Raw genomic sequence first — 25,806 nt, 5'->3', positions numbered from 1 at the left:
TACACTTTACTCCCCGTGAGTCTCCTGAACCCATTTTGAAGAACACATTGCAAAACGGCTTTTGAAAATGAGGTTTCCTGGTCAAAAATGGGCAGATGGGAACCATATAAGCTTGGAAAAGAGAAAATGCTGAGTGTTGCCCGTGGGGAATAATTGTCCCAGACACTGGGACAGGAGAGCAGATGTGGAGGTTGTGGTGGCCACCAAGATGGAGATGAGCCATCGATGAGTGTTCTGAGTGCAAGGACATCCACCAGCATCTGGAGAAAAGCATTGACAGCCACTCAAGTGACTTCCTGCAATGAACCTCTGACTGAGAGCTGGAGGAACAGGGAAGGTAAAGCTTCTTTGGGAGGGTGAGAAGAGAAATATGGAATTAAAGAATTCCATGAATTCTCCATAATTCCAGAATATGGAATTAAAAAATCTTTCAAATTCAAGCCTTTAGCAAAAATCCTTGTTTTGGTGTTTCCTCTTGGCATTGTTGTGCTCACAAATGGCATCGCCCAGGCTCTGCAGGCATCAATTCTGATGTGCTGTGGGGATCCCATCCCTAAAATGCCAGGGAGAAACCTTGGGATGGATCCCCAGGCCTCTGGAGAAGGCTCATTATGTGTTCAGGTGCCTCAGAGACCCTGTGATAATTGGTCATGTGGGGATGGGGCAAAACTTAAATATTCCAGCCACACTAGAGGATGGAAACGGAAAAGTTCCTGGTTTTGGCCAGACTGATGGAACTTGTGGACTTCAGCTGAAGGACCTGTGAGTATCTTAACAATCAGAGAGGGTGAAATTTTAAGTGGTTTTAAGACAGTTTTTTGCCGGATGGGGAAAATTGTCCTTCCCAAGTGTTTGCAGAAGGATATAGTAATAAATAACTCAGGAAATTGCGAAGGTTCTTCCTGGCTGTAAAACATGTATTCCATTATATCTGAACCTTCATTCCTAATTCAAATTTTGGATGAATATTCCTCATATCAGCAGAATTAGGAGGCACACTCTGGGCAAATTGACTGAAGGGTTAATCTGAACCTAAAAGTCTTAAATTCAGCTCATCATTATCACCAGAAAATGTAAAAATAAATTGCAGCAGGAAAGTTCCTGCAGAGTTTTCCTTTCGTCCTGATTGGCAATTGCAACACTTCTCCAAACCCCGGGCTGTCTCTCAATCACTGAATCTCAATCACTGAATCTCTATTTCTTACACCAGTTCTTTTTAATTCCCTGTGATCCCAGGAAATTATTTATATATCCGAAGAGATACGTTTAAATGTATGTAATTACATATAATATATAAAATAAAATTATATATATGAGGAAAATATTTCTATGTATTAAGTAATTACCTCTCTAACTGCATATATAAATTAAACATCTATATTAACTTTATTTATATTTTAAAATGTTCATATATTTAATTATATATAGAGTGGTCAATAAATCCTCAAGCTGCCATTTAACTTCCTGAAACTAATTGAGTTGTTTTAACTAATGGTGTTTGTTTACCAGTACAGGGCTCCTCCTTAAGGAGCTGCTTCCAAAGTCATCCATTCCCAAGGGAAAATTCCTTCTCCAGGGCTGGGCAATGACAAACCACTTGGTGTTCCTGTGAATGAAGACTATAAACAGCAGTATTTTTTGGTCAAGTTTGGATGCTCTTTGTGAGGTAAATTATTCCTGTCTTCCACACTAATACTAGGAGAAATCTGGGTTTATTTCTCCTTGGAAATCTTGGTCTGGGAGATAAAACCTGATCAAACAAAAAGGGGCCCGAGATGTGAAGAAAAAGGTGAGTTTTACCCAAAATAAGGCTGCAAGGAGTTGATGTGTTGCAAGGAGAGGGCTTGAGGTGGGAGCTTGTTGTCACAACAAATAATCATTCAGGCTCAGGGTCTCTGATGTGAAACCCAGGAATTTATCATGGAATCCATGGTTTGGGTTGGAAGGGACCTTATGGATCCTCCAGTGATGATCCGCGGGCAGGGACACCTTGCACTGGCCCAGGTTGTTCCAAGCGCTATCTAATCTGGCCTTGAAGATCAATCACTGCATAGCAGCACTACCTGGATAATTTCCCAAATTATATATATTTTTTTCTATTTATTTGAACTGTATTATCAGCATCTTACTCCTCCCAGTTAATCATGGCACCACAACATTTTTGGGGTCTCCAGACTTTTAAAACCCTTTTCTTTTCTGCTTCATACTTCTCACAGGAATGACACAAGTATCACTATATTTAAAGTGGTTTTTAATACAGATATCCTGTCTGAACCTGAATTTCAGTTTCATGGGAAGGAAGGGAAGAAATCTGGTTTATTTTCATTTGTTCTGACTCTACTAAAGAAAACTTTATGGATGTCCTGATCTCTCACCAGTGCTCTGTCTCCTTTGGATCTTCTAAACCAATAAGTTTTGGGGTTGTTTTTTGTTGTTTTCATATTTTTTCAAATTCATAATGATTTCTACAGTCAGGATAAATTACTAGGGTTAATGCTTTGAATCTGATGAGTAACAAACCCCCTTAACTTCTTCAGGAGGTGGTGTAAAACTTCCACTGTGCAAAGTGATTTATCAAACCCAATCAGTGGCTAAAGCAGACTAAAACCATTAGAAACAAACTCAGTAGTGAACTTTGACCACTTAAAATGTATTTTGAACCAAACAGTAAATTCTGCAGTTCCTGCATCTCCAGGCTGTGTTTGCTGCTAAAAACACAGCCATTTTTAACATGTTTGTGCAGAAAACAGAAATATCCTGACTCTTCATCTTGGCTTTCCCGCAGCACCTGCATTAGGATGGCAGCCAAAGGCAATGGAACCCGCAGTGCTCACTTTATCCTCTCGCTATTCTCTGAGCAGGGCAATGTCCAGGTTGTCCTCTTCGTGGTGTTCCTGGTGATCTATGTGATCACCCTGCTGGGGAGCGTGGGGCTGCTGGTGTTGATCTGGCGGGTTGCCCAGCTCCACACCCCCATGTACTTATTCCTGAGCAGCCTGCCCTTCCTTGACCTCTGCTATTCCTCCTTCATCACTCCCAGGCTGCTCCAGGATCTCCTGGATGAGGACAAGGTCATTTCTCACGCCGCGTGCCTCATGCAGTTCTATTTCTACGTGGCCTTTGCCACCACTGAGTGCTTCCTTCTGGCTGCCATGGCCTACGACCACTACGTGGCCATCTGCTGCCCCCTGCTCTACTCCCTCTCCATGTCCCGAGGGATCTGTGTGCTCGTACCTGGCTGGGGTCACCAATGCCACCCTCCACACGGGCCTGGCCCTTAGGCTGAGCTTCTGCGGCCCCAAAGTCATCAAACATTTCTACTGCAAGGGGCCCCTGCTCTTTGCCCTGTCCTGCACGGACCCTGCGCCCAACGAGCTGGGGATGTTCATCACGGCAGGCTTCAGCCTGGCTGCCACCATCCTGGCCATCCTCCTCTCCTACACCTTCATCCTAGCTGCCATCCTGGGCACGTTCTCGGCTGCAGGGAAGCGCAAAGCCGCCTCCACCTGCGCATCCCACCTGGCTGTTGTGGTGCTCTTCTACGGATCCCTTGTGTCCATGTACTCCCAGCGCAGCTCCGGGAGCTCCCGGGAGCGAGACAAGGTGGCCTCTATGTTCTACACCATGGTGACGCCCATGCTGAACCCCTTCATCTACAGCCTGAGGAACCAGAAGGTGAAGGCTGGGCTCTGGAGACTGATGGGGAGGAAACACTCAGCTGAAAAATAGTATTACCTTTTTTTTGTGTGTTTGCTGCCTGGTATTTTAATTTCAGGAATTTAAGCCCTTCTTGCCCACTTGTTGAGCTTGAGGACCAGGGACTCTTCATCTCTTCTGATTACAGATACTGGGGACCATTTCCTTCTTTTAGGGGAAAAAAAGGAGAAACTTTCCTCCATATGCCTGATTGTGACACTCTCTAGTTTTTTAGACAGGATATCCCAGATAATGTAAAAATAAAATGCAGCAGGAGAAGTTTTTAAGGTGTTCTCCCTTCTTCCCAATTAGCTGTTGCAGCACTTCTCCAAATCCCAAGCTGTTTCCCAATCCCCGAATCTCCATTTCTTACACTGGCTTTTTTTACTTCCCTGTGATGCCAAAAAGCCAATTATATATTTCAAGGACAAATTTATATATATTTAAAATTATATATATATAAAGAAATATATAAAGACATTATATAAGCAGACTTTCTTTATGTACATGAAGAAATATATATTAAGATGTTTATAAATATAAATTTATATATAAAATTACATAGATATATAAAGAAGTAGGACATAAACCCTTAGGCTTCCATTGAACTTCTTGAAACTGATGGTCTTTACTTACCAGTGCAAGTCTCCTGCTGAAGGAGCTGCTTCCAAAGTTATCCATTCTGAGGAGAATTTCCTGTGTGCTGCCACAGGGTGGGCAGTGACCCAGCTCAAGCCCCAAGCTTGCTCAAAGAGCAGGGAGCCCTCATCTGGCATCTCCTATGGATCATGGTGGAATTACAACCACTGCTCCCTATCCTGGCATTTTGTTCATATTTTGGTTTTATTATTAAACAGGTTTTGCTTAGTTTTGAGCAATTGTGATTTCCCCTCTATAATAAACCATGAAACTGAGGAAGGAAAAACAAACTCTTGGAACCACAGTGAAACTGAGCACAGAAGGAGTCACAGGAGTCCTGACCAGAAGCAATTGTGGGGTAGAAACAGTTACAAAATCCCAGAATCATTTAGGTTGGAAAAGCCCTCTAAGATCATGGAGCCCAACTCTTAAGCCAGCTCTGCCAAGGCCAGCACTAACCCGTATCTGAGGTCAGACCTGAGAGGCCCTTCCAGAGCCTAAAGGGGCTCCAGGAGAGCTGCAGAGGGACTCTGGGCAAGGGCCTGGATTGTCAGGACAAGGGGCAATGGCTTTACACTGACAGCATTTAGATTGGATATGGGGAAGAAATTCTTGCTTTTGAGGGTGCTGAGGCCCTGGCACAGGTTGTCCAGGGAAGCTGTGGCTGCCCCATCCTGGGAAGTATACAAAGCCAGGCTGGTCAGGAACTGGAGCAGCCTGGGATAGTGGAAGGTGTCCCTGCCCATGCCAGGGGGTGGCACTGGTTGAGCTTTAAGGTATCCTAACACAGTCCCATGCCAACACATTTACCCTCCAGCTTTTTGGCTCCAGGGCCTGAATCTGACAAACAAAAGCATCTGGAGAAGTTCTCTTTCTTGTTAACAAGGAAGAAAGTTTCTTCCTTGTTTTCCTTTGCTAATTAGTCTCTAATGCCTCATTAAGATGAATTAAAGAAGTTGTTGAAAAGCCCTCTGAGAAGTTCTGTGACGATGATTAGGAAACTTTCTTGGCAAAGCCCAGATGATCTTGTTAAGCTGGTGTCCCTTGAAGGGTGGTTGGTCTCCTAGGATCACTTCTTGCTCTGGGAATGGGAGCAGCATCCCTTGTGCTGGAAATAGCTGTGAGCATCTGTATGGTGGAACCCTGGAGCTCAGACCTGCTGGTGGGTGTTCTTAATTCTTCATTTAAACCTGAAAATCTTGAACTGAAGGAAAGTGGGTTTACACTGGATATAGCAAAGAAATCCTTCCCTGAGAGTGTGCTGAGGCTCTGGCACAGGTTGCCCAGAGAAGCTGTGGCTGCCCCATCCCTGAAAGTGTCCAAGGCCAGGTCGGATAGGGCTTGGTCTAGTGGAACTCCCAAGGCAGGGAGCTGGAATGGGATGAACTTCAAAGTCCCTTCCCACCCAACTTTGATATCTATATTTGACATGTATATCTTTATCATTTAATTATATTAATTCAAACATCTTCATCCAGGTCCAAATCTACCTTTCCTGCTTCCCCCCAGACTTAAAACATCTCTTCTCCTGCTGTTTTTTCCTGGAGAACAAGGAGACTACTCACAGTCTATTTACTTTTCAAACAGAAGTGAATTCTCATGTAACTCCTCAGAACACAACATCTACAACACAACACCAAAGGGAAAAGTTTTCTGCTTCCACCTTTCCCTGCCGCAGCCAAGGCTTATCCCTCTGCAGAGACCGAACTCATCCCACCCCACAAAAAGTGTCAATAGGTGAGGGACAACCATAATGAGGGGTGAGGAGAAGAGGGGGAAGTGTCTGCTGAGCTTATCCAGACCATCTGAACTGTGAAAGAAAGTTGCAGGATTGCACTCAGTTTGCCCTCAAAACCAACAAATATTCTTTGGAATTTGTAAAAATGAGAAGTAGGAGGTTTTTTCCATTCTAAGTGCCTGCCAGGAAAAGATGAGGGATTGCTGGTCTCTCCCCAGTACTGTGGCCGTCCTTGTACCTTCTTTATTGAGCCATAATTTGGAGAACTGTTTTGGCTTTTTTAGGGCCTTTTCCAGACCCAAACAGCTCCCAACTATCCATTAAAAAAAAAAAAAAGGTGTTGAGGATTCTTTCATCTATGGAAACCAAGTCACTTAAGTGCTTAAAGTTTGGGTTAAATGCACCTGTTAGGTTTTCAGTATGTGTTTTGGCACTTAGACACTTGCATTCCCCTTGATATTCCAAGGTGTATCTTGAGATCCTGACTTGCATCACCTTTTTATCCCTCTAAATTAAAAAAAAAATATGCACTTTTAAAGCCTTTTATCTTACTCATCAACCTAATTTTAAAATACTCTTATTCTTCCCAAATGCTCCCTCCCACCCCAGCAGCTTGGCTCTAATAAATAACTCACAGGTAACAATGAGGAATTTTATTGGAGTTTAAGGATAAGGACAATAATCTTACAAGAAAAATACATATTGATTAGTGCAAAATGAGTTATAAGCCAATAAAACTGAGAGAAAGAAAGGCTTAATTGGAATAATACCTTGGAATAATTCTGAGTGATTTCTTCCGACAGCCTTGTGGCCACATAGGAAATTCAAATTTGAGGCTCCCACTCCTGTTTCCTTCCAAGGAATATGTGACTGTGGGGTCTATTTCTCCAGGATACATATTGTAATTGTGTTTTGTGAGGAACTGTGGAAGAACCTATATAAAACTTTGAGGATCAGGGAAAAATCCATATAATTTAATTTTATTTTTTTATTCTTGTTTTAGAGGAACAGTTTGCTTCCACAAGGGCATGGAGTGGCAGAACAACAGGGAATAGCTTTAAGCTGAGAGTAGGTTTAGATGGGATTCTGGGAAGAAATTTTTCCCTGTGAGGGTGAGGAGGCCCTGGCACAGGCTTCCTGGAGAAGCTGTGGCTGCCCCATCCCTGGAAGAGTTCCAGGCCAGGTTGGATGGAGTTTGGAGCTGCCTGGTGTAGTGGAAGGTGTCCCTGCCCTTGGAGTGTAGGACCAGATGATCTTTAAGGTCTGTTCCAACCCTAACCATTCCAGGACTCCCTGATGCCACGAGCTGCACCTCTCTGATGCTGGCAGAGGTTTAACATCCTCCTCCTGCACTTCCCCAGCGCTGCCTTCACCTCCTTGTTCCTCAGGCTGTAGATAAAAGGGTTGAGCATGGGGCTGACCACAGTGTAGAAGACAGAGGCCACTTTGTCCCGGCTGCCGTGACGGGACGCCGGCTGCAGGTACATGAAGAACAGGGAGCCGTAGAACACAGACACGGACACTAAGTGGGAGGCGCAGGTGCGGAAGGCTCTGGCCCTGCTGGGCGCCGAGCGCATGCCCAGGACGGTGTGGAGGATGCGGCCGTAGGAGAGCAGGATGACCGTGCTGGTGCCCAGCCCGTTGGCGGTGGCCAGGGCGAAGATGGCGACCTCGCTGCTGCGGGTGTCAGAGCACGCCAGCCTCAGCACGGGGCTGGCGTCACAGAAGAAGTGATCGACGCGGCGAGGCCCACAGAAGGAGCCCCCAAACGTGCAGCCGGTGTAGAGGAAGGCACTGAGGGAGGCCACGAGGTAGGACCAGGCCACCAGCTGCCAGCAGGCCCGGGGGGACATGACCAGGACATAGCTCAGGGGGTGGCAGATGGCCATGTGCCGGTCATAGGCCATGGCGGCCAGGAGGTGACACTCGGCCGTGGCAAAGAGAGCAAAGAGGTGGAATTGTGTCACGCAGCCGGACCAGGAAATGGTTTTATTCCCAAATAACAGATCTGTGAGCATTTTGGGGGAGATGACAGTGGAATAGCAGACGTCGGCCAGGGAGAAGTGGGTGAGGAAGAAGTACATGGGGGTGTGGAGGCTGGGAGCCACCCAAACCAAGAACATCAGCCCGATGTTCCCCACCAAAGTGACGATGTAAATCAACAGAAAGAGCCCAAAAAGAGGGGCCTGCACCCAGGGAGTCTCTGTAATTCCCAGGAGGATGAAGTTGGGCTGTGTGTGGTTTCCTCCCATGGCCAGGTGTTACCTGCTGAGGCAAAGGGAAGAAATACATCAAAACTGTAAAACACTTTTGGGTCATATTTAACTCAAATCGATCACCATTTAAATTGCCATATTTTGGTATATACCATATATTTTCCAAACACAAATTGTATACTTTTTTATTTATCAGTTGAGGTACCTAGAAAAGAACACAGAGCTTGAAGAAACTCAAATGGCAAATTTGCTTTTCTGTGCTTGGATATGTAAAATTATGGGTTTATTCTGGCACATGTTAATTAATAATGAAGAAAAGAATCAGATATATATTCCCTTTTGGTTTGAAAGAAATTTGTTTTAGAAGACACCTTGGAGAAATCTCATTGGAGATAACGTAAACCTGGAGTGGGAGAAAGTCCCAGTGCCAGTGAAATCCCAGATTACACCACATTATGAATATTTTTCCTTTGCTTTTAATTATTAATGCAGTCCATCAAACTGTTGACATATCACTCACACTGGATAAAAATTCACATGGATAAATTCATGTTTTATACCTTTCTGAGCTCCAGCAGGCTGAAACATCCAAAAAACCATGGGAATTAAGATAAAACTTACTTGGAATGGGAATAAATTTTAACCCATCCAGTTTCAGAAGCTGATTTACTAACAACTGCATTCTGCTGACAATTCTTTATACCTAAATAAGAATTGTCCTTAACACTTCCCTAAATCCATTCATTTTGCTTTAGCTGCCTAAGGAAAACAAAAACCTATTTGCAGAAGCCATTACTCCCATTTATTATTAGAAATCCTACTTTTGGAAGGCTGTTTTCCAGCACAGCCCTCAAAAAAGAGGATATGAGGACATGAAGAAGGAATCCAACTTCTTTCTCTTGGATTTACAGCTCCTCCTGTGCCCTCGCTGCAGTGGTGGGAGCCAAGGGTTTGTCCCAAATGCAGCAGAGAACATCCAGGCTGATGTGGAGAGGGGTGTGCTCCTTCCCTGACTCCAGCTCTGAGCCTGTGGGTGACAGGGCTGTAAATATGTTCCCTCTGCTCTCCTGGGACAAAACTCTCAGGGCTCCTCACGGCACAGCACATAAACAAAGAAAAGAGAAAAAAAAAAAAAAAAGGATAGAATGGAATTCTGAAGTCCATTGTGCTTCAGGGATCTCAAGTCTATCACGTGGATGAACCACCACGTCACATGGACATATGGCACCAGCAGTGACCGGCTGGTCAGAGGGTCCCCAAGTGTCACACAAAGCACCTCTGGCTCTGGAGCTGCTGATGTCCCTCTGTGGACACCAGACAGCTCAGTCTCCCTTCAAGGATGGGATTATCCATGGTGAGGTACCTGCAGCCCAGATGTCCACAACTGAGCAGGCAGCTTTCAGACAGTGATTAATTGTCCCAGAGTGAACTAATTCACATTAATCACCCCATCTGGGGGCTCCATCCACACCTTGACCCTCAAACTCTATTTAAGCTCAGCCCAAGGAGCTTGTTCCCCTCTGGAGAATGCTGATTGCCAGTTTAACAACATGTGCACGTCTCTGGATTCCTCTAATTTGCACCTTGTCTTGATCACAGATCCAGCCCTGGCCAGGGACTGAGTTGGTTGTTGGATGTTTCAGGCTGCTGGAGCTCATAAAGGTATAAAACATTAATTTATCTATGTGAACTTTATACACTGTGAATGATATATAATATAACAATTTGATAGATTGGATTCAAAATTAAAATAAATACCTGATTAAAAAAAATATATAGAATTTAGGTCAACCTTGGACCTGCCTCATTGTCACCAGCTCTCCTGGTGGTTTGGAGTCTTGGCTCAGAGGACATCAGGAGGCTTTGAATAAATCTGGTTCTGATTTATGAAGCAAGCTGTAAGGTGGGAAAATACGGTTTTTGGGGAAGTCAGCGGTGATTTGGAGCAACACAGTCCTGGAAAAAGATAAAATAGGTCTGATTTGTGTCAATGCCAAAGAAATGGAGCAGAAATGCTCGTTAAAGCAAAAATTACAATTTTTCTTGGAAAGGCACAGAGGAAGGATTTAGTGATAAACACTTCAAAGATTTATACTTAATTACCTGATAATTATTTTACATCTTTTACAAGCTGTTTTGTCTTCTTGGTTGTTCTTTTCTAAGTATTATTTCTCATGGAAATAGCTAGATTTCCTGGTTTTATTTCTTACTTTGAGAAAAGAGGGGGTGTTTGAAGTTGTGCCTGGGGGATTGGGAACAAAGCAGGAACTAATGGGAGTCAGTGGTGAAATTTTGGTATGGAAACTCACCAAATTCCAACAAAATGTTGTTTGCAGAGCTACACCCAACCAAAACATCAGCACGAGCTGGATGATCTTTAGGGCCCTTTCCAACCCAAAACATTCCAGGATTCTGTGACCCTGTGTGGGTCTCCTTTGGACATGGCACATCCTCTTCCAGCCTGCCTGGAGTCTCTTGATCCCTCTAATTCCACCTAAGATATCATGGGATGTGTTGTTGATAACTGATAAATCCAAATCCCATCTGTGGATCCAAACTGTACTTTGTGGGCAGCTGAGATACTCCTGGGAATACCTGGAGCAGAATAAGAAGGTTTAATGGACTCTGGATCATGTTCTGACAGGTACAATGTCCCAGTACTAGCCCAGGAGTAGCTTGGAAGCCTTTTGGGCTCATTCCTTACCTGGAGGCTTGGATCAGCCCTCACACCCTGTAATCCCAGCTGGCTGCTCCAGGGATCCACCCAGGACAGCCTAAGCAGTTTGCAATGGATAGCTGGAGCAAACCCACCCACTGACACTGAAGTAAAGTTATGTTCACTACAAAAATTAAATAATATTTCTATTAAAGGATGTTTTGCTGATGGAGAGGGTTCCTCAATGAGCCTTCTGATCCCGATGCTCCTCTGGTGAGGTAAGAATTGGATTTTTTATCTTTAATCCTTTTATTCTGATTTGTTGTGTTATCAGGGACAGGGAATTCTGTCTGGCTCTTATTTTCCCTCCCTCATGCCAGGGCTCTCATCCATACCTTGGTTTTAGCTGGAAATGAAGTGGGATACATGGAGGTTTGTGAGGGAGAAGAAATTCCAGTAACGTGGGTGTTGGTGCACACATTTAACCCAATAATTCTTTGCATTTTATGTGTAAATATATGGGATAATGTACATTTGATTTTTGATTTTAATATATATTTATGATTTTGGATCAGAAAGGACAGACATCTAGGAGATCTCTGGCCCTAGGATGGCAGGTTATCCATTTATATCCATATATATTTATGGATATGGGGCTTGGAGCACCCTGGGCTAGTGGAAGGTGGCCCTGGCCATGGCAGTGGGGTGGAACTGGATGATCCTTCAGGTCCCTCCCATCCCAAACCATTCCAGGATTGTGTGAAAGGTGTCAGGATCCCCTGTATAAAGGTTATGTGGGTTTAAGACATGACACATTCCAGACTTCTGTGATTTCTGGGCTGGATCAGGGAGGCAGCTCCCATGAAAAACCCTTTCTAGGAAAGATGGAAGGACAGTATTCTAACGGATTAATTTGCAGTTTTAGTGCAGTTTGGAGATAATGAGATATCGCCCATAAGCCAAGTCAATGAATGAATTAATAAATAGCTTCATATTTGAAAACTGGGTATAATTCCAGATTCAATTGAACCCCTCACCTTTGCCTTGTCCTTTTTCCACCCCCAATTTCTGCCTTTCAAAGCCTTCAAACAAAGCTCTAATTAGTTTCCACTTTATGCCTCTGGCGGTTTGCCAAAAACAAAGCCAGGAATATTATCAGTGGAGTTTGTATCCAGAGATTTGCCCTCTGGCAGTGGGGAGAAGGGACTGAAAAATAACAAAGCAAAGCAAGAAAAAACCTGAAAACCTGAAATTAAAATATGAAGGGTGATAATTATTTAAAAAGTCAAATTTTTAGGCAAGAAATAACTCCTGACCAAAACTGCAGCTCCTTCATTTCTCCACATTCTGGATGAAAACTTGGTGCTGGCAAGGATGACAAATCAACCTGGTTTTTGTTGTCAAAAAAACCTTTTCCTTGTAAAAAGTTGCATTTCATCTACTTCCAAACGAATTTAATTCCTGTTTCTACATGAACAACTTATTTTTGCTCCTTTGGTGCACCACAGTGCTCCACTGTCAATCCCAAGGGATGTTAAAGAGCCACAAAAATCATTTTAAGGTATGAAATGGAGAACTGGAAGGGGAAAAATGTTAAAAAATATCCATCAGTATTTCCTGTATGTCACCACCATATTGGACATTCCTGGGAACATGATCTCCTTTTTATTTTACATACAATCTCCTTTTTTCCTCTAAGCCTTGGGTAGTAAAGTGCCTTGTTCTTGCTCAGGAAACTCAGAAGTACACAATAAATAAAACAATGGCATCGTGTGCCTGATCCCACCTGGATATTTTATTTTCCAAGTATCAGCTGCTGAGCCAGTTGAAAATATTGGGTCTTGAAGTTCTCACATTTGAAAACAATGCTTTAAGCTGCACTTCATTTTTGTCTTAGGACAATTTTCAGCTGATGCTTCAGGTTATCTGAATCCTTCAGGTGGAGTTAGATGGAATATTGGGAATAAATTCTTCCCTGAGAGGGTGGTGAGGTCCTGAAATGGATTTCCCAGAGAATATGTGGTTGCCTGGAAGTGTTTAAGGCCGGGTTGGATGGGGTGATCTAGGTGAATGCTAGGGCAGCTCCTTGGAAGCTCTTCTACTGCTTTGCCCACAGATTTTATGGAATTTGGGTGCCACAATGGAGATCCTCACCACAGGAGGACAAGGATGAACACTCCATTAGTTATTCCACACCAACCACCTGCTTCTCAGCAGGAATAAAATATAACCCATGGGTTTTAACTGAATTTATTTCCATTCCAAGTGTCTGATCCATCACACAAAGTAAATTTGTTTGGTTAAGTAAGAAAAAGTGAGGCTGGATTTTAGTTAAGCAAGAAATCGAGGTCAATTCTCTGATGGCAGCGGGTGGATTCTGCCTCTGGGGGGAAATTCAGCTTCAAAAATGTTTGGTTTTCTTTATTTTTAACACCTCTGTCATCTTCATGAGGGTAATGAAAAGCAGCTCTAAATCCTCCTTAATAACTCCAGGAGACCATGGAACACCTGAAAGGAGACGTCGGGTTCTGGGAGTGAACTCAGTCCTTCAACCACGGCTCATGCAATAATGAGGATTTCCAGGTTTGGGTCCATTTGTCAGGAGCCAGCAGTGCCTACTCTTGGTTTACTCTCTGGTGTAATTCCATCAAGCCATGGTTATCCAGGAGAAAAATCCATGTTTATTTATTCTATCTGTTGTAGAGAGGGGTTTTAGGAGCTGCTGATCTCTCCCTGGTGAACAGCAAGATGGAACATTAATTTATCTTTTACCTCCAAATCCACTATCACATCTAAAGCAAAGTGAGGTAAGACAAGTCTCAGGTCTTATTCCTACACCAGGAAAAAATACACTAAGGGAAGTCCCATTTTCCAATGCTTTCACCTAGAAAATCTCTTCCTGGGACACAGGGAATGGGTATTTATTCCTCAAGTGCTCAGGCTGGTCAAAATATGAGAAGTAATTAAATTTTCCCAAGAATTATCAGGAAAATCATGGCATTCCATGTGTAAGTGGATTGAGAGAACTAGGAGGAAGCCTTGCAACTTATTCATTTATTTATTTAGGTATGGTATTTCCCTTCTTAATAGGTTAAATATACCCCTGCTTCTAAATACTTTGGCTGAACAGGGATACTGGTGCCAGGAACTTCTGTTTTTTTCTCTTTCAAGAAGAATTTACCTTTTATTGACTGAAGGTTTTGTAACTGCTTGACAAAAATTAACATTCCTATCATTATCAATGGATTTCTGTGCATTAAACACTTCAATCTAAAGACAGAAAGCAGCTGAACTGCATATATAAAATGTTCAGTATGGCTGGAGAAAATGAGAGCTTTGCATCTGAATTTATTCTCCTGGGCTTCACCTCTGGAGCAGATCTGCAGGTGATGGTTTTTGTCTTGTTCCTTGCCCTCTATGTGGTCACTCTCCTAGGAAATCTGGGAGTCATCATTTTGATCCGGATTGATCTGCGCCTCCACTCCCCCATGTACTTCTTCCTGAGCCACTTGTTCCTGCTGGACATCTGCTGCTCCTCCACCATCATCCCCCGGAGCCTGAGGGATGTTTTGGTGGAGAAGAAGGTGATTTTCTTTGTGAGATGCATCACTCAGCTCTTCTCCTTCGCCACCTGGGCCACCACCTAGTGCCACGTGCTGGCCACCATGGCCTACCACCGCTATGTGGCCTCCTGCAGGCCCCTGCTCTACTCCGTGCTCATGTCCCAGAGGATTTGCATTGGGATGTTGGCTGGAGTGCTCAGCTCCACTCTCCACGCGGTTTCCGTATTCCAAGCCCCGTTCTGCCACTCCCAGGCCATCGAGCAATTTTTTTGTGACGGGCCCCCGCTGTTGCCCCTGTCCTGCTCCAGCACCCGCACCAGCGAGGTCATGGTGACCGCCGTGGTGGGGTTCAACCTGCTGAGCACCACGGCTCGTCCAGGTTCATCCTGGTGTCCTACCTGTCCGTCCTGGCCGCTGTCCTGCCAATCCGCTTGGCGGCTGGGCGGCAGGAGGCCTCGTCCACCTGCGCCTGCCACCTGGCCTCCGTCGCTCTGTCCCATGGCAGCTCCACCCTAACGTCCCTGCGCCCGTCTCCAGCCGCTCCCTGGAGCAGGGCAAGTTCATCTCCCTGGGGTATTCCGGCACTGTCTCCATGCTGAGCCCGTTCCTCTACAACCCCAGGAACGCAGACTTGAGGAATGCCGTGGGGAAAGCAAAAAGTCGGATCCTCACTGCCTGGTCCATCTGTGGCTCCTGGTCAGCTGAAAGGAGAGGACAACCCCACTGCGGTGTCAGATTTTGGACCCTCAGGAAGAGAGGTTGGATATCAGACCCTCAGTATTCCAGGGTCGTAGTCTGGACTCATCTTCCAAACCACTGGTGCCATGGTGTCCCCGCAGCAGCACCGCAGGGAAGGGAAGAGACCTCTCCTGGCATTGTCTGGAGCGCAGGAGCCGAGGGGGAACGTGGCAGAGCAGAGCCAGAGTGGGAGATGAGGCACCACCCTCAGGGACACTCCCTGTGCTGCAGGACAGCAGCTGTGGAGATTCCAACCCTTCGGGGAGCTGCCCTGACCTCCCCTGATTTTTCCCCCTTTTCTGGGGGAATGTCCGTGTGGAAGGGCTGTTATGGAAGCACCGAGCTGCTGGCCAGGGCACCTGGACTGGTTCAGTGCTTTCTCTGGGGGAGAGGAAAAAGGGAGATGGGGGAGTCCAGGGGGTGATGGTGTCATTTGGGACACCCCAACGTCTGTGGAGGGGGAGCCAGGTGAGTGAGGGATGAGGGGAGTCAGGAGAGTTCCTCCCAGAACCCAAGGGAGGCTATAGCCCAAAAAATGCCAGAAAATTCTTGAGGGGTTTGTGTGTAAAATACTTAAAACTGCAAAGATTCTCATGTACTATATATTGAGAAATAATCTTAATTTATCTATAAATTGATTTTAAAATAATCCCCCGTAGCTGCTGTGTTATAGTCAGGATTTCAGACCGTAAGGAATTCTGAATATGGATTGTAGGGTTTGAAAATACAAATAAAACGTTTGTGTACATAAACGAAACAATAAGGGGCTTGAAGAGGTAAGACAAGATTATCAGTATGAAGGACCTAGAAGGAGCTCTGTGTACGCGCAGCTCTTTCTCCGTGCCCGCGCCGGAGCACCCGAAACCCGGATCTGGGATTCACCGAAACCGGGATTTACGGGCACGCCGCAAACCGCTGCGCATGCGCGATGGCCGCTACACCCGCAGTGCTGCCGCCTTGTGGGCACAGCCGGTACTGCAGCACCGAGCGCTCCCAGCGCTTCCCGCGGCTCCGCCGCCACCGGGACCGGGACATGGAGCCGGGCCGGGACCGGGACATGGAGCCGGGCCGGGACAACGACGGGGACTGGCCGTGCGAGGCCGCGGGGCCCTCGGCCGGGGCCGCTCCCGGCAGGAACCGCGGCCGCTGCGGGTGGAGCGCAGGCGCGGAGCCGGGAGCGGCCATGGCGGAGCCCGGGGAGCAGCGGGGCCGGGCCGGGGGCACCGGGGCGGCGGCGCCGGGCTCGGAGGTGAGCGGGGAACGGGAACAGCCCCGAGCGGGGAACGGGGACAGCCCCGAGAGACCGGTGGAGATGGCCCGGGAGCTTGCGGGCACCGGAGCCGCCTCGGCTGTGCGGGGCCTGGGGCGTCGCTCCGTGGCGGATTCTGTACGGGCAGAATGAACATTTTGGGGTAAAATCTGAGTTAATGTGCGGGGCAGAGAATGAGTGTTCTGAGTAAAAGTGAGGCAATCCGCAGTGAAGGTGGGGAAAGTCCCAGACGGGATAAAATGGTTTGTAAAATCCATGTGTGAAATCAGAGCTGCTCCAGCAGCTTTCCTTCCCTGTGCTCCCCAGGTGTTTTCGTTGTTGTCTGGTTTTCAAGAGGGAACGCGGTTTGGGATGACAGCCTTGGAGAGTTCTGAGTTTTCCTTAGCTGTGCAGCGATGTCAGGATCTGGAGGCACTCCTGTTGCCCTGAAGGAGGATGCCCTGGGGAGGGATTGGCTCCTATGGAGCCTCCCAGGATGAGCCGTGGTGGGCTCGGATCCCGTGCTGTCCTTGCACCGCCCTCATTCCTCAGACTCCGGGAGATCCCGAGGTCTCTTCTGTACCTGCCCAGCTGGGTCAGACCAGTGGGCCCTCCAAAGTGGAGGATTTATCTCTTATCTCCTTCCAAGAGGATTTATCTCTTGATCGCATTGAAACGGAAGTCATGTTTCAAAAATAGAATTGATTTCTCAAGAAAAATATGCCACAAAAGCAATTCTTTGTCCTTTGTTTCTCAAATTTCCACACCTGTTTACTTCTCTTGCTGCAACAATAATGAATGTCACAGAAATAACAATGGGAAAGGACAATAAATAGAATGTGTCTGAAAAGGCTTAGTTTTGATATTTGGGCAGGAACAGTGTTCAAAATGTTCAAGCCACAGCAATATGAGCACAGCCACAGGAAAAACCAGGAACTGCTGACTTCAGTCTAGGGACACCTTCTACTATTCCAAGCTGCTCCAAGCCCCATCCAGCCTGGCCTTGGACACTTCCAGGCATGGAGCAGCCACGATTTCTCGGGGTTTATGGGCACAGGAGGAAATTTCCAGCAGGAACTGAGGAGTTTCCTTTGCTCTGTCCAGCCCCAGCAGGGCTGTGGGAGGCAGAGGATGTGGGAACAGGAGCTTTGCCCACTGCCTCGGGGGAGTCTCTGCTGTCCCAAAACGCAGCAGAGCAAACGTTTGTGGTGGAACATCCCGTTGGAAGGAGCTGCCAAGCCAGGAACGGGAGCGGTCCGCGGAGCAGGGATGGCGCCAGGCAGAGGGGTGACATCCAGAGGGTGCCACCAGCCCGTCCCTGCTGCCCAGGCTGGGGATGAGCAGGCTGGTGACTGTCCCTGTGCTGGCTCTGCAGGATGAGGAAGCCAACCCTGCCGAGGAGGAAGATGAGGAGGTGTGGGAGGATGGAGACAGCGGCCACCAAAGCTGGGGAAGGCACAAGTTCAGGAGATATTGCCATCCAAAAACTGTCACTCCCAGCTGGAGCACCTGTGCTCACCTGGATCAATGGCACAGGCAGGAGAGCCTGGGTTTCATTGGAGGGTCATCAGCTCCTTGGGAATTCCTTAAAGGTAGGATTGAACTTGGCTCTGCACTTCCCATCTGTTTCCCATCTGAGCCAAAGTGTCAGGTCTGGGCTGTGCAGGAATTGAGCTCCTATGTGTTTTTTTTCTTCATGCTTAATCAACCTTGAGATTTTGGGTATTTTTTTCTGTCTGATTTGTCACAAGCTGATGTAAATTTTAACTAAAATCCCAGGCAGCTGTTCCCCAAAATCAGATTAAAAGGAGATTCTGGCACACGGACATATTTGGGTGTAGCGAGATCGCGGGTCTCCAGGACGGTTTGGATGGATGAGAGATCTCTGAAGTCAGGTCTTAGAAGATGTGGTTTATTAAAAGGGGGGAAAGGCCCTGCTTGGAGTTGCCAGGTGCAACTCGTGGCAGGCCCAGGGAGAGGGGAAGAAGGAGAGAGAGGGAGCAAGGGTTCCAGGTGAGGGTCCCAGGGGAAGGTGCAAGAGAGTGTCCGGTCCCTCGGGCACACCTTATCAGGGGGCTTCAAGGTGGGCTGGAGCAGGACTTGGGCCAATGGGGTCACAGATACCTGATACTTCAGGGGAGGGTCACAGGTGTGGGATGAACCATACATTGGGGGTGAGACAGAGCATTCCATTTGACCCTTGGACCTATCTGCAGGTAAAGGGCATTGTTTAATCAGAACGGGGGATTGCTTTCAGCCTGGCTATATTACTGTTTTCTAGTTATTCAGTAGTCAAGGTTTGTTATTTCAAATCTACTTCTCATCTCAATGTCTGTATTTTCCAAATCTTTTGCCAGGCAATCATATTTATAAGGTTTTCCTATTTCATCTTCCCCAATATTTGGGCAGCACTTTATTACGAATCCTGGTGAGCTATTGGATTTGAGCTGCCTTAGACTTGGAAACAATTCCCTGTTTTAGAAGCTTTCAGCAAATTACTGAAATTCTCCCAAGATCCAGCCTGTCAGCAGCAGCTTTCCATCCATCCTGGGGAACTGGGCAGGGACCCCACTGAGGACCCTCTGGACTGGGCACAGCTTTTTTCTGTGGAGACATGCTCCAGCAGCACTTTGCAGTGAATGTTGGGGATTAATCCATAGGAACAGATAAATCCTCAATCACTGCCAGGCCCTTTGCAGTACTGAATTCCCAGCTGAGGGGAGAGGAGCCTCTGAAATTGCCCCTTCCAGCACAGCAGCTGCTTTGAGCCAGTGCCTGGAACTGATTGATCCTGTCAGGACTCTTGACAGGGCTCACCCCCAGATTGGGGTGACCCCGAAAGATGGAAAAGTCTCTCCTCCAACCCGTGCCTTCAAAGAAAGACTCAGTAGTCTTCTGTCGTCCGGTCTCAAGGTAGTTTATTGTGTGTTATCTAAAAGATTTCTCCCTGAGCTGCTGCGGTCCGTTCAGCAGTCAGGCAAGGGCAGACACTGACTCCCAGGGGGCTGGTGCCCTCTTTTATATCATACATTACGTGTTAAATGTTTATGGTTTTTCCCCAATGCCCATCACCTACATTGAACAGTGACTTTCTACTCTAAACCAACCTGTGAGTGCCAACATCACCAAGAACATGGAGGTTAGGAAGAAGAAGGAAAGAGGACAGGGCACACCCAAATCCTTCCATCTTAGAACCTCTGACCCCCATGTACAAAACTCAGACCCCTCTGTACAAGGCCTAAAACCCCCCCTGTACAGCACTCAAAGATTCTTCCTTTCACTTTGTGACTACTTCTACTATAATATCTAAACTTTTGTGATTTCTTGTTCTTCCTGCAAGGTTGGTAAATTGTTCCATGGGTCAGATTCAAAGCCACAGGGGTCTGTGGCTGCATTCCATGGTCTCAAATGCTTCTGACCTGGGCCCGGAACATCCAAGAGTGTCCAAGGGACATTCTGGGTTCCGACAGACTCTGGAGTCCCTGAAGTGCTGGATTGTGGAAAACAGCCAAGACAGTGGATCAGCCCCTCGTGTCACCCGGTGTTTTGGGGCAGGGCACAGCAACCAGCAGGGGTGTGTTTGGGGAGAGCAGCCACTGCTTCCCTTCCCAGCAACATCTGGGAAAGGCAGCCCAGAGGATGAGGCTTGGGAAGGAGTCGTGAGCTGAGAAGTGGCTCAAATCAAGTTTAAGTAGCCTTAAACTCCTGGAATGGTCTGGGTTGGAAGGAACCTTATAGATCATCCTGTTTCCTTGCCCTGCCATGGTCAGGGACACCTTCCTGGGATGTGCATGGGATTTGTTCTGTACCAGGCTGGTGAAATGGGTGGGGTTTTCTCCCTGAGCCCAGTCAGGGGTAAGTTTGGGGCTTCCATGGGAAGAAGCCTGGGAGCTGCATTTCCAGAGCTGAGAGGCTCCATGCCTGGAAATGTTTCCAGTCCTGCTATTTGTTTTTTTTCCAAAACTGGGCATTACATTTCTTCCCTGAGTGAGGAGGTTTTCCCTGGGTTGTTGGGATTGCACACTGGTTGTTTAAGGGCTCTGATGTCTCTTTCTGAATGGAGGAGTGAGGAAATGGGGATGCTCCCAACCAACTGTCACAGAGATGTGGGAACAGCCCAGTTCCAGTGAGGAATGTGGTGCCCAGCTTGTGGTGTGCAGGCTGAGATGGTCTTTCCTGTTGTTTATTCCTTAGAGCCTGTTGGAGTGCTGACCTGGTTTTGGGAGGACCCAAGTATCCTGGAGCTGTGAGGTTTTTCCTGTCAGAAATCCATGATGGGGATGTTTTCCCTGGCTGTGCCAAGTGGAAGGAACAGCTTTGGAGTTGTTGCAAACACAGGCTGGGGATCCATCTCCTGAAAAGCAGTTCAGGTTTGTTCATCTGACTCTGCCCCTGACCTGTGGCTTCCAGGGACCCTCCTGGTATCCTGGATATTCCCAGGAGAGGATATTCCACCCCCTGCCTTTCAAGACAGGAATTCCAGTCCCGGTAAGTCAGTGACATTCTGTGTGAGCTGTCCCAATGGCTGGGTGGGAGAGGGAGCAAACACCCCACACTGCTCTTTGAGACATTCCCAACTGGAGCTGGGGCTGAGCAGTCAGTGCAGAGCTCTGAGGCCACGAGTTCAGCCTCGAATGGCATCCCCAGGGAATGCTGAGGCATCCCATGCCTGTGGCACTCGCAGCACATCCCTGATGTGGAGCAAAAAGAGGAGGGGGTTAGTGGGAGGATGTTTCTGGAATGGAACTGGGAGAGGTGCTGATCATACCATGGAATCACGGGCTGCTTTGGCTTGGAAGGGACCACAAGATCATTGACACGCTCTTGTCTGATTGCACAGCAAAGAACATCCCAAACTGCCTCCTCACCCTCATGGACAGCAGGAGCGTCTTCCATAGCTCCTGTTTAGGAATGGCAGTGGCTGTTGGGAGCTCTGGCAGGAGCAGCTGGAGACCAGGTAAGAACAGAAATGGGATCATTCCTGCTGCTGCTGGAGGCGGTTTTCTCTTTTCAGGATGATCCTCTGATTGGTGTTTTCACAGCAGTGTTCTAGGGCACATTGAGGGTAATTCCAAGAATTTTGGAACAGTTGAGAAGCAGAGGGCTTCTCAACTAGAACCTGATGCATTTCTAGTAATTCCAAACATTTCCTACAACACCATTCTGGGGGAAACCTGGGCAAGGGATAAAGATGCAGAGGAACAAGTGTTCTAAACCCCCCTGGATTTCTGACAGAGCAAACCTTCCAGTAATTCCAGCTGATGTCTCTGAGAAACTGTGGGATCCTAAGGATTTCCAGGAAAGCTAAACAAGGACAGAGATAAGGGAATAGGCTCCCAATTAATAATGATTTGATGGACATGGGAATGATTGTTGAATGTTTGATGCTCCCTATTTCATTCCTGGAATAATTTTTAAGGGATTCCTTTAATAACTCATCTAAATTTGAGAGGAAACAATGCAAAATTAATGCAGGGAGAGACTGTGGAATCATCATGGAATGGTTTGGGCTGGAAGCCTCATCTCTGAGCCTGTCCTGGGCTGGCTCCTGTCCTTTGGCCACTCCTTGCAGGTGAACGTGGAAGTGATGGAGATGTGCAGGGAATGCTGGTTGGTTTTCCATGCCTCTGGCAATCTGGCCATGAAAAAGACTAATTGACCTCTTCCAGCAGGGAAACATTTAAACAAGAGGTGCCAAAAAGAATTGGAGCTTCTGCACAATGAAATCTGCAGGAATCCAACTTAAAATCCTCCTGGATTGCCACCGGTCCAGCTTCCATGGAGTGGTCACTGTGGCCAGGAGTGTCCAGTCCTGCTGGAATGCACTGGACCAGGATGTCATTTTCACTTTATAAAGGTAAAGACCCTCTGGGTGACCCCCAGTGACTGGAAGGACCAGACTGGGCTCCCAGGGCACTAATTCCAGGTGTTCTGTTTTTGGGAATAGCACAGGAGCCTTTCCCTTCTTGCCCAGAGGAGCAGCCAATGCCTTCCTTAGTCCACAGATCCCCAGGATGGGCCACAGAGAAATTAACAGGACTATGGAAATCCCCCACACGGGGAGTTTGTGGTGCTCTAGATTATGTTCTGGATTTATAATGTTAAAGGGGGGTGTGGAGGGGTTTTTCTCTGCCCTTCCTGTTCATTGTTGTTCTCAGTGCTCTTGTTGCTCTCACTGTTATTATGTGTTGTCATTAATATTAAATGATTGTATTTGACTGGTTTCCATTATTAAAGTGTTCTGAGCTGGATTTTTGTCTCTGATGTGTTTCCCATCCCACGGGGGGCGAGGGAGCTGCTGCTGGTGCCCAGCTGGGTCTGCCCATGGCCCGGGGCACTTGTGGGGGCTCTGAACGCAGCGGACTGGGGCAGTTTTGGGGCTCACAAAGAGACAGCCAGTGCTGCGTTTTGGGGGTGCTAAATCAGGCTCCGAGCTTAAAAGCAGAGACTAAATGGAGCATCTTGGAGTCCTGAGAGCAGGCTCCTACGGCCAGAGCTGGGGCTCAGGAACAGGGACTAAATGCTGTGTTTGCAGGGCTTGAGGAGGAGACCAAGTGCTGAGTGTTTGGGCTCCCCGAGAGAAGCCGAAGTGCAGCGTTTTGCGGGGCTTGACTGAAAGCCCTGAGGCCGTGTTTTGGTGCTGCAGGCGGGCTCTTTCGGCCAGGGCGAGTCCGTGTCTCTGAGCTCCGAGCCGAGCCTTAGGCACAGCCCAAAGCCGGGCTCCCCCGGCCGCAGCGAGAGCTCCGAAGCAGCGACCGAGCGCCGCGGGCGGGGCTGGCGGCGGAGCCCCAGGGCCGCGTCTGGGGCTCGGCGCGGGCAGCCGGGAGGGGTTCAGGGCTCCGAGCGGAGCCCGGCCCGGCGCGTCGGGCCGAGCTCGGGATCCCGGGGGCTGCCCGGGCCCGGCCCAGCCCCGGCTGCCCGCGGCCGCGGCGGGGCCGTGCCCGGAGCCCCGGCGGGTCCCGGCCCCGCGCCGGCCGCGGGCGGAGCAGGAGCGGCAGCGCCGGGCTCGGCCCCAGCGCCCGGCCCGGAGCGGCTCCTGCCGGTCCCGGTGCCGGTCCCGGTGCCGGCCCCAAGCCCAACTCAGTGCTGCAGGGCCGGGCCTCGCAGCCCACCCGGCGGGGAGAGGCGGCACCGCCCGGGACCCCCAGAGACAGCGGCGGGACCCGGAGCCGAGGCCCCGGTCCCGGTGCCGCTCGCAGCCCCGGCCCGGCCCAGGTGAGAGGGGCGGGGCCGGGAGCGATGGTCCCGCCGCCATCCCGGGCAGGGCGGGGCCCCGGGGCCGGGCGGGGCCGGAGCTCTGGGGCGGTCCCGGGGCTCTGGGGCGGTCCCGGGCTCTGGGGCGGTCCCGGGCTCAGGGGCGGTCCGGGGCTCTGGGTCGGTCCCGGGCTCTGGGGCGGTCCCGGGGCTCTGGGGCGGTCCCGGGCTCTGGGGCGGTCCCGGGGCGGGGCCGGACCCGGCTCAGGTGCGCGGGGCCCCAGCGCGGCTGCGCGGGGCGGGGCCGAGGTGATTTAATGCCCGGAAATCGCCGTGGGCGCCATTTGCTCCCTCAGAGCGCGGGCAGGCTGCTGCAGGGCCGGGCTCTCCCGGCGTGGCTCGGAGCGGCCTCCTCTACCCCTCTTCCTTTCCCCTCTTTCTCCTACCCTTATCCTCCTCCTCCTTCCCCCCCTATCCCCTCTTTTCTACCCCTCCAGCTTCTTTCTCTCTCCCCCCATTCCCCCTCCCTCCCAGCCCCCTCCCGCCCTCTCCCCTCTCCCCAGCCTCCCCTGCCCTCTCTCCCTGTTCCCCTGCACGTCCCCTCCTCCTTTCGGCCCTCTCCCCACCCTCTCCCCAGCCCGACTCCCCTCTCTTCCCCCTCTACCCCTCCTCTGTCCATCATCCCTCTCCCCAGCCGGCCTTTCCCTTTCCCCCTCCTTCTCCCCAACCTCCCCCAACCCCTCTCCGTCCCCCCCTCATCCCTCCCTGATCCCTCCTCTGTCCCCTTCTCCCTCTTTCCCCCGCAGCCGCGGGGCTCGGGGAGCCGGAGAATAAAGCCCAGAGGGCCGGAGCCCGGCGCCCCCGCCCTCGCTGGGCCCCACACGGGCCCGGGCCCGCTCGGCGGCTCCCCCAGTGCGGTTCTCAAGGACCGCCCGGCACCGCCGGGGCTCCGGCTTTGCCCACAGCGCAGTGGGGGCTCCCCGGCGGCGTGGGGCTGGGGGTCAGGGAGGGCCCCTTCTCAGGAAGGGAGTCCTGGGGGAGGGTTGAGGGAGGGCCCCGTCCTCAGGAGGGGGTCCTGGGGTGGGATGGGCCCCCTCTGGAAGAGGGGGTCCCGGGCTGGGGGGTTTAGGGAGGGCCCCCTCCTCAGGAGGGGGTCCTGGGGGTGGAGGGGTGGGTTAGGGGGGGAGGGCCCCCTCCGGAGGAGGGGGTCCCGGGGGGGTTCGGGGTGGGCCCCCTCCGGAGGAGGGGGTCCGGGGCAGGGGGGTGGGGCGGAGGGGGGCATTCCCCCCTCCAGTCCCCGCCCCCCTTCCCCGGATCCCCTCCTCCGGACGGGGCTCACCCGGGCCCTCCCGGGACCCCCTCCTCCGGACCGGGGCCTGGGGGAGGGAGGGGGCGGGTGGGGTGGGGGGGAAGCGGAGGGGGTCACGTCACTCTGCAGCGTGAGCACACACAGCGATCAGCGGACAAACAAACGGCCCCTCCCGGCCTGCCCCCCCACCCCACCCGCCCCCCTCCCTCCCCCGGGCCCCGGTCCGGAGGAGGGGATCCCGGGAGGGGCCCGGGTGAGCCCCGTCCGGAGGAGGGGATCCGGGGAAGGGGGGCGGGGACTGGAGGGGGGAATGCCCCCCTCCGCCCCACCCCCCTGCCCCGGACCCCCTCCTCCGGAGGGGGCCCACCCCGACCCCCCCCGGGACCCCCTCCTCCGGAGGGGGCCCTCCCCCCCCTAACCCACCCCTCCCCACCCCCAGGACCCCCTCCTGAGGAGGGGGCCCTCCCGACCCCCCCCCCCCAGGACCCCCTCCTCCGGAGGGGGCCCATCCCACCCCAACCCAACCCCCCCCGGACCCCCTCCCGAGGAGGGGGCCCTCCCTGACCCACCCGACCCCAGCCCCCCAACCCCTTCCCCGGGAGCCCCCAGTGTGATGTAGGGAAGGCCGGAGCCCCGGCGGTGTCGGGCGGTGTATTTGACCAGTGTGGGGGGACCCGCCGAGCGGGCCCGGCCCCGTGTGGGGGCTCCAGGGACAGCGGGGGGCGCCGGGCTCCGGCCCTCTGGGCTTTATTCTCCGGCGCCCCGAGCCCCGCGGCTGCGGGGGAAAGAGGGAGGGGAGGACAGAGGA

At 50.2% G+C, this 25,806-nt stretch overlaps 2 protein-coding genes and 1 pseudogene across 2 annotated transcripts; 2 read left to right on the top strand and 1 right to left on the bottom strand.

Annotated features, from left to right (window-relative positions):
• The first annotated feature begins 1,976 nt into the window (after positions 1 to 1,976).
• Positions 1,977 to 4,247, top strand: LOC137476167 (olfactory receptor 5AR1-like). Its single transcript, XM_068194278.1, is given in 2 exon segments — positions 1,977 to 3,226; positions 3,228 to 4,247. Coding segments are annotated over 2 exon segments (1,080 nt in total). The 5' UTR covers positions 1,977 to 2,648; the 3' UTR covers positions 3,730 to 4,247.
• Positions 4,248 to 6,810: 2,563 nt separating this feature from the next.
• On the bottom strand, positions 6,811 to 8,822 carry LOC137476169 (olfactory receptor 8U9-like). The gene has a single exon (XM_068194280.1). It carries the CDS (start codon positions 8,323 to 8,325, stop codon positions 7,348 to 7,350), a length of 978 nt encoding a protein of 325 aa, XP_068050381.1. The 5' UTR covers positions 8,326 to 8,822; the 3' UTR covers positions 6,811 to 7,347.
• A 4,153-nt stretch (positions 8,823 to 12,975) lies between these two features.
• LOC137476170 (olfactory receptor 8U3-like) lies at positions 12,976 to 15,553 on the top strand (annotated as a pseudogene).
• Positions 15,554 to 25,806: the final 10,253 nt, after the last annotated feature.

Source organism: Anomalospiza imberbis, chromosome 6, assembly GCF_031753505.1.
Source record: "Anomalospiza imberbis isolate Cuckoo-Finch-1a 21T00152 chromosome 6, ASM3175350v1, whole genome shotgun sequence".
Taxonomy (NCBI): domain Eukaryota; kingdom Metazoa; phylum Chordata; class Aves; order Passeriformes; family Viduidae; genus Anomalospiza; species Anomalospiza imberbis.
The sequence above is the reverse complement of the archived record's forward strand: the minus strand, read 5'-3'. Positions and strand labels throughout refer to the sequence as shown.